Raw genomic sequence first — 9224 nt, forward strand, 5'->3', positions numbered from 1 at the left:
TTTGTAATGGGACAGCGTGGCTCAGCGGTATGGTCTTTGCTTTGTATCTGCAAGGTACCGAGTTCGATCACCCTCCGTGCTGTGTGGCCTTGGGCAAGTCAAGACCTAAAAGATAAATTTCTCAATGGGGTTGAAGAAGGGAAATTAATTTTTAAAAGTTTTATTTATTTATTTAAATTTTTGTTAAAAGGGAAATGCTGTGGATTTATGGACATTGAGGCATACAGAGCAGTGGTCTTCTATAATATTGACATATTTATTTCTTTCTATATCTATTTCAGAACTATTCACAACTTTTATTTTATTCATAATCCAAAACACTACCATTTCTCGTTGATAAAATTTTAAAAATGTTTTACAGGAATCTGTGAAGACTACAATATTAAGAGTATTAGACATTATCACCATCGTCGTGCCCCCAGCCCTTCCTGCAGCCATGACCGTTGGGACAGCCTATGCCCAAAATAGACTGAAGAAAGGTGGAATCTTCTGTATCAGTCCTCCCCGAATTAACTTTTGTGGCAGAATCGATGTTTTTTGCTTTGACAAAGTGAGTCTGCAGCCGTAGAGATGCCTTAGTCTTTTAACAAGGTTGTTGATTTTCCATAAAATTTAAGATTTTAGTAGATTTTTGAGGCTGTGTGAAATTTGCTTTTAAGTGACAGATTGCAAATTTTGTATTTATGGAAATGAAACGAAACAAAATGAGATATATTTGCTATGTTTATGGTGTGTCAACTTAATCATATTCATATTACATGGGCATTTAGTTGTAAGTCTTTAGGTGTGCCACTGCAAAAGTTCAGTAACAATTTATTTTTCTGAATCAGCAACCCTGATTAAAAATAACAAATCTGTAAAGAGTGACTCAATCGAAATTTTCTGTACTTTTTGGATAGGCCATCTATGTGTCACTGTGTGACTAAATTGACTTGAAAATATTTAACTAATAAGTTTGAAACAGTCATGAAGTCTTAAGAGTCTGAAGTATAATCAAACATTTTAATTTCAGACGGGTACTTTAACAGAGGATGGATTGGATATGTGGGGAGTGGTCCCAGTGGTCAACAACAGGTAAGAGGTGAAAATCGTAGGGTCCTTGTTTGAAAAGACAGTAATGACAATAGCTTGGAAAGAAAATATGTAGAATTCATATATGAATCTTATTGCGGGTCATTTTGAAAAAGAAAAGTAACAGGAATAATTTAAAAAAAAAGAAAATTGGAGGAGAGGGGGGGGGGGGGGGGGGGGCGCGAAATCAAATACAAACACTTCAGAAGTGCTTGTATTGCTGAAGGTAACACAGAAGATAAGCTTGTTAAAAAATATTTTGTTTTCCTCCAGCCCTATTCCATGGATCAGATTCTAAGTGTCCAGTCTCACAGCTGTTTTTTTTTGTTTTAAAAGGGGAGGGATAAGGATAGTTTTTCCTCATTAATACTGTCCCAATCAAACCATTCGCACTAATTTATTATTAATCAATATTCACATGAAATATTGTTGATTTTGCTATCATTAGTTCTAGTACTTTTTTTTTTGGGTAGAACATAATATCTTATAAATTTGTTATTTTTTGTTTTTTAATTAAGATTTCTTACTTGTTTTTGTTCTATATTTTTTACTTGTCTACATGTCATAATTTGTCTGAAGTTTGAGATGTCATATATTCTTCATTAATATTAATTCCACAATCCCAGGTTTGAGCTTCCTGTGTCTGATCCTTCGACGTTAGAGAGAGGTCCATTACTTGTTTCCTTGGCTGCCTGCCATTCCTTGACTATCATCGATGGAGAAGTCAGTGGGGATCCCCTGGACCTCATCATGTTCAACGCCATCAAATGGGTCTGTTGTTGATTGATCCACGGTTTAGATATAAGTATATTTATTTTAATGAGCTCCACATTTCTGTCAGTCCTAGAAGTTCAGTTATCTATTCAAATATATTGTCTCCTCTACAACATGGACTGGAATTTTCTCCTAAGAGAATGTTGCGAAAATTTCCTGCTTTTCCAGGTTTTCATTCAAATTGAAATCTAAAAAATCCGAAACATTTATTTTAAAATTTATACTGACGTGTGGAATTCATTTATTTACTACAAATTTATCTGTTTTGTAAACTTTATAGCAATGCAATGTTACAATTTCTATTATCTGTATTGAAAACAGGAAGATCTGATGAGGAATTAGTCTATAAATTTAGTTTTCTCTGTCTTTATAATCATCTGCTCTTTACCAGGTAACTAATGGAAATCCTGAAGGCTATTTTGTCTCAGACTTCATCATTGTTTTTAGACTTTCTTTCTTGCAGAACAACTCCAATAGTCTTTACACTCTCTCTTCTATTTAATTCATTGTAAAAAAAAAATTATATCAGCTTTAAGTGCCCTGTCATTGCTTGTTCTATATTTATTTTTCTGAATGTTATATTTTCTTAACTTCGTCAGTATCTGGAGGAACCTGGCACGGACACCCACAAGTTTGATATAATTATGCCAACTGTGGTTAGGCCATACACACCAGATACTTTCCTGGGAGAGGAGGTAAGCTGCAGTATAAACAAAAGAAAGAATTGCATTGTTTTTAGTCTTTTCGCTCACATGTTTATTTATTAAAATTAACTCATCAAAGTTATTGTCAGCACCTCCAAATTAGGAATTGACTAACGTTTGATATCATAAAGTTAATTTATTGCTTTGTTTATGAATTTTTAAAATTATTTTTAATTAAAAAGAAATAAAGATAAGTAAATTAGATTTATAAAAGAGTCTTATCATTTGCAATAAACGAGTATCATAGCCACTATCGTGCCTCTGACACTATCCTTCACAACTTTTTTTCTGATAATTTTGTGAAATCATTATTGCTCTCTCTATTTCATCTTCTCTATTTCTGAGTCCCTGTATTATGTTATTACAAGGGATGAGTTATTTTTCCTGTATTTTCTTTTTCTTTTGGTTTTGAGGGGGGGGGGGGGGGGTGTTTAGGATTTTTTTTTTTTTTCTTTTTGTTTTTGTTTCGGTCTAATTTCCAGTTTACACCTTTGTCTGCTTTTTGTTGTTTGTGTTCTTTCTGTTTAAAAAAAAAATTAAAATTCAGTTTATCATATTATATATTATATATTCAATGACATAACTGATGAAGTTTTCAATTGGATTGTAAATCAGATGTTCTTCTTGGTTTCTGTCATCCGTTTATAGGATTGTGACCTTTTCTTTTGTTATCTCTCCATCATCATCTTTTGCTTCAACTAGTTTTTACTTAACACTTTATGCAACTTTTTAATCAATTTGTAACCATTTGTAACATAATTTAAATATTTTTGTTAAATGAGGAAAGTAACTATTTTGTATAATTCAGCACATGATTTCAAATATAGTTTATGCTCTTATTAATGTCTCAGAATAGCAACCTCAAAACTGAAGATAAAATATTTCTTTTAAAACCATGGTAATTGGCTACATGAATATTCATATCATAATGTCATAATGAAAAATATACGTGAATATTGATAGGTAAAAATTAACCACAAAAGACACAAACGGTCACACACAGATTTAGTCGTAGATTGTTATAATTACAATCAGAAAAGGATGATAATAGTTGCCTTTACTCACTTTTATTTTCTTGTGTTTATATATATATATATATATATATATATATATTATATATATATATATATATTAATATATATATATATATATATATATTATATATGAGAGCTTCTATGAGATGAAATACTTTAGCAGTTGTATTTTAGATGTCATAGGCTTTCTTTTTTCTTCATTGTCATTTATTTCAGTAATTTTTTTCCTCAATTATTTCATGTCGAATGACAGCATTTGTGAGCATTATGAAGGATAAAAGACTTGCAACATGCAATACATCAGAACATATTTGTAATGAATTGATGTTATGTATATTCCAAATCTTGTAGGAGATCAACTTTAATGATTTCTTGGTTGAGCGAAGTTTTTGATTATTTCTTGTCAATGCTTTCATTTAGAACATTTTTTTGTTGACTGATTTTTAATTTCCTTTTTTTTTTCACCAAACCTCTTTTGTTGTTATTTTTTTTTTTTTTATTTATTTTTGGGCAGATTAGAGTGTTATATTTGAAAAAACGCTGTCAAGATGAAGACCTACTTATCATGTTTTCCAAATTATTGTTTTATTATCTGTCTGTGCTGAACACACCCATGAGCAAGAGTCAACTTACCACTAACAAATAAGTTGACACAAGCTGACAGCGACAATATATGGACATTGATATTTAGCTCTATGCAGTGTGTAGAATTGCGTTTTGTATATTGCTTCCTATTTAAACATAATACATTATTCAAATCTCTGATTGATTATGTTTCAATTGCAAGTGTGCAATTCTTTAAAGATTTTGAATGTAAGATTTTATTTTTTGCTGTATATGAGTATATTATTTAAAATGGTATGGTATTTCAGGAGCGTTACGCAACATTATTGCAAAGGGAGGTGAGAATAAGGTTTTGCTCAAGTTCCCAATCATATGCAGAATATTGTCATAGTTGATATACCTTGCTTTTTGCATGCAATGCCTCACATTTGTTGTTCACTTGTTGTTTTAAAAAAATGTGATATGCGCTTTATTCCTCCAACCAATCATTAAGGTTTTGTTCAATGATATTGTTTTGAATCATTTCATTCATGGCAACATGTATAGAATTTGCAGCCATCTGTTTGGTTTATCCTTGAGTTTTGATTCTAATGATAATGTGATAATGTTAGTGAAAAAGCAACTGTCAACAATGAAACATATTAAATGGACCTTTTTTCCATTAAGTAGTATTCTTAAAGTGTGGGGAAGAGGGGGGGGGGGGGGCAGAGGGGTTCTAAGTTCATGATTTATGATCAAAATATTGATCGGATAAAGATATTTTTGATTATAGTGAAATATCTAAGAGGAATGATGACATGATATTTTGTTTGATTTTATAAGGTAGTATTGTATCATCATGCATATTACAATTGGGGGTGGTGGGGGGGGGGGGGGGGCTCAAAAAAAGACTGTAAAATATTGGAAGGATGGAGCTGCAATATAAAGATAGTATCGTGCTGTGTTTGGTATTATTGTGTTTGTCTCAATGTCCTCACATTGTTTTTACAATTTCACATTGTTATTTATTTCTTTGAGCTTCGAGCAGCAAACTTTACATCATGATGTCTAATGAGACTTCTCATGATAGATAGTTCGAAGATGACGTCACTCAGGTCTTTGTTATTGTTTTTGCCATCCGAGTTTATGAGTAATGCTCACTGAACTGTATTAACCCGACTATAAACGTTCATGGATACACACAGTTTTGTGTGTTGGTCCCTTATACTTCCGGATGGCAATGTTATGAACTTCTTAGCCAAGCGCATACTATCTATACACTTCGATCTGTTTAGATGTTATTTTTTTTCTCTTTTTGTTTTTGTTTGGTTCATTATATGGATTACTCTAAGAATAAGAATATATTACGACTTGATTCCGTTGTTTTTTTGGGGTTTTTTTTTGCACCCCTTGTTATCTGTTTCTCAACCCCTGGCTTGTTGCAAAATTGTTTGACTGTGTTCATCTTTGTTTTTGTGTAGCAGACGTTGCCAATTATGCTTGCTTCCTTTAGATACTGCAGAGCATTGAGCTTTCAAATTATATAACTAATTTTTGCGCTTGATGTTTTTGTCTTTTTCCAGTAAATATAAGATGTTTGATAATATGTATTATAGTTGGAAAAAATAGTATTCTCCCATAATGTCTTGATGCTTATAATTTAGACTAAATGTGTTGAAAAGACTGTTAAACTAAAACTTTGGCAAAGAGATTTAACATATAAGAAAGACATGGAGTTAACTCTACCAAGTCATGATTTAAAAAAATATTAAATAATCCTTTTTACACTGGGTCAAAAAAAAAAAATGACCTAAAAGGAATATATGAATCCATCATATAAATGAATGTGCAGTTTTCGCATGGATCACCCATGTTGGCAAAGTGAGCACATTGGTCTCCAAGATACAGGACTTTATTGTGTCATAAATAAACACTTCTGTATCTTTCCACTCTATGTGCAATTCTCAATAAGCTTTACAGTGCTTCAATATTCCTCTAACATACCACACCAAAACCAAGTTTTTAAATTCATATAGTTGAAATTGCTATTTAGGGGTTTATTTTTTTCACATCTCTTATGCATAAATATAAATATTATTTATAAGATTGCTGCTCAAATGGTACTCAGATATTTGTATAATTTTCATTGACGTTTTATGATGAGAAAACTAGGAAAAGAGATCACATGACAAGTTTAGTTTAGTTAAGTCCAGAATGCACTATTTGCATAAACTTTTGGAGGTTTGTGTCCTTTTGGGTACCATTACATTTTTTCATATGTTTAACAATATCCACCACTCTGTGTGGCCAGACACTAATTTATATCATCTGAGTCGAATGTCGTAATTTGTTTAAAGTATCTTTTCCAATAATTCATCAGAAGAGCAAGAGCTAGCTATCACTCTTACCACTTGTACAGTCACTTCCCGTACTCAATTAAAATTATTAGTGACTGTGTTGCAAGACGAGACGTGGTACTACTACTAACCAGCCATTGATACAACACATATGTTTGTGTGAAATTCTTTATATTTCTTGGCAGGGGTGAGGAGTTTGGGAGTATGTTGGTTAATATTCTTGAGTCATTTGGGTTTCTTTCCCTCTTTTTTGTTAGTTTTTATTTTTGGCTTTCTTATAATTTTTTAATTTTTTAATTATTATTTACCTTTAATTTGAAAAATATGTGTGGAAAACCAGGTGAAGGACTGTAGGAAAAAATGAGAAAAAAGAAAGATAAAATATTGAAACAAAACTATCTCATCTCATGTAGTTCCATATCTGAAGCAGACGTCGGAGGTCATCTTCCGCCAAGCTGATCTATCTCTTGCCAATTCTATTAAAGCAGCGCCACCTTTCTCAGCTTCATCTGTCCAAGTTCTTATCCCTTTCAAATACGTTATTCTTTGTCTTCCTCTTATTCTTTTTCCATTCATCTTTCCAGTCAAGGCGAGTATTTCCAAACCAGGGTGGCGGATAATGTGTCCTAAAAATTCCATTTGGCGTTTGATGATTTTTGTTATCAGTGATCTTTTTCTGTTTGCCATTTCTAAAATTTCTTCATTTCTTTTCCTTTCCATCCATGACACCCTCATCATTCTTCTGTAAAACCACATTTCCACTGCCTCCAGTCTTTTAACCATGGTCTTGTTTATGGTCCAGCTCTCACAACCATATAGCAGCACAGACAGTACATAGCAATCCAGGACTTTGATTTTTGTTTTCATGCTAATATTCCTGTTTTTCATAATTGTATGCAGCTGGTTGAATGCATTCTTCGCCATACCTATTCTTTTCTTTATTTCACAATCTGATTTTCCATTGGATGTTACATTGAAGCCTAAATATTTGAAACATTCAACTTGTTGTATTGTTTGTCCTCTGCTTGTTATTACACAGGCTGGTGGGTTATTATTTTAGATACCGTCATACATTCTGTTTTAGATATATTCAGTTCCAGTCCCATATTTTCACTACTCCTGACTACAACATCCAGTAATTCTTGTAGTTCATGTTCAGATTCTGCCAGTAGAACCGTATCATCTGCATACCTCAGATTTGTTACATTCTTTCCTCCAATACACACCCCCTTCTTATGTTCGATATCTCTTAATATCATTTCACTATAGAGGTTGAATAAATCTGGAGACAAAACACACCCCTGCCTAACTCCTCTTCTAATAGGTGTAAAACTGCTTAGTTCGTTGTCAACACGCATTGCTGCTTCTTGTTCCCAGTACAAATTCCGTAATATTCTTAAATCTTTACCATCAATGTCCAAGGATGATAGAATTTTGAATAGTTTTTCGTGTTGTACTTTATCAAAGGCTTTTGAATAGTCGATGAAACACATATACAGATCTTTATTTACTTCAATACATCTTTCCATCAGCATTGATAATGTGAATATTCCATTTCTGGTACCCTTGTCCTCAACAAAACCAAATTGCATCTCCCCAATTTCAGGTCGTATTTTATTTCTTATTCTTAGTAAAATTATCTTCAAAAGAATTTTTGTGAGGTGGCTCATTAGGCTAATAGTTCTGTGTTGTTCACAATCAACTGCCCCTGGCTTTTTTGGTAGTGCTATAAAAATGGATCGTTTCATATCAGTTGGCATTTTTCCTGTGTCATACACTTGATTTAGAAGGTTTGTGATGAATTCAATCCCCCATTCACCCAGGCCAGTCAAGGCTTCAATTGTTATGGCATCAGGTCCTGCAGCTTTTCCATTTTTCATGCTTTTCATGACGTTCCTAACTTCATCTTTCATTATAGAAGGCCCTTCCAGTTCTTTTATCATAGGCATTTCTCCTCGATTATCAAAAAAAAGTTCTTCAATATATTCTGACCATCTGTTTAGAATGCAGTCTTTGTCCATGATGGTGTTTCCACGCTTGTCTTTGATGCATCCACTTTTAGCACCTGATTTAGTTTTTAACAAAACTATACAAATAACAAAAACAGAGGCAGCGTGGCTCAACGGTACGGTCTTAGCTTCGTACCCAAAAGGTTCCAAATTTGATCACCTGCTGCTGCGCTGTGTGGCCTTGAGCAAGTCACCTCTCCCTAACGCTCTGTTTGCAATACTGCACTGCAGTTGATGCCTGGGTTATTCCAGTCTTCCCTTGGGATAGACCATGGAGACAAATTTCCCCTCTGGGATGAATAAAGGAAATTTAAAATTTAAAAAAACAAATCACAACTGTCAGTAGGTAATAATTTATTACCCATCTCTTGACATCCCAATTGTTTACTTTTCATCCTTTTTTTTTGGGTCACTTTCAGCATCCTTTTGAAGTGGGTATAATCCGCCAGTTCACTTTCTCCTCATCCCTCCAACGCATGACTGTCATCACCAGAACATTGGGGAACCAACACATGGACATTTACTCTAAAGGGGCTCCTGAGAAAATTGCCTCCCTCTGTTTGCCAGAAACAGGTTTGGTTGATTTGTTCATTTTTCTATTTCAAGTTTATTAATATTATATGTATTATTAGGCAAGTGGGCCATACTTTCAGGAAAACAAAAACCATAAACAGTTTTATCTGTATCACTAGAAGGAATGGAATTGACGTGACTCAGCTATTTGTTATTGTT

General features: G+C 33.2%; 1 protein-coding gene across 7 annotated transcripts in view; it reads left to right on the forward strand.

Annotated features, from left to right (window-relative positions):
• Positions 1-9224, forward strand: part of LOC144970351 (polyamine-transporting ATPase 13A3-like) — a 54830-nt gene that overhangs the window by 23860 nt on the left and 21746 nt on the right. For 4 of the 7 annotated variants that reach the window (XM_078909894.1, XM_078909897.1, XM_078909898.1 and 1 more), the window contains 6 exons: positions 362-550; positions 1013-1074; positions 1698-1842; positions 2445-2540; positions 4456-4485; positions 8912-9065. In XM_078909894.1, coding sequence (XP_078766020.1) covers positions 362-550; positions 1013-1074; positions 1698-1842; positions 2445-2540; positions 4456-4485; positions 8912-9065 — 676 coding nt within the window. The remainder of the gene's footprint in view (positions 1-361; positions 551-1012; positions 1075-1697; positions 1843-2444; positions 2541-4455; positions 4486-8911; positions 9066-9224) is intronic. The other 3 variants (XM_078909896.1, XM_078909901.1, XM_078909899.1) reach the window with 1 other exon arrangement.

The sequence above is a fragment of the Berghia stephanieae genome, chromosome 4 (assembly GCF_034508935.2).
Source record: "Berghia stephanieae isolate SIO BIC M18660-M18661 chromosome 4, UCSD_Bste_1.3, whole genome shotgun sequence".
Classification (NCBI taxonomy): Eukaryota; Metazoa; Mollusca; class Gastropoda; order Nudibranchia; family Aeolidiidae; genus Berghia; species Berghia stephanieae.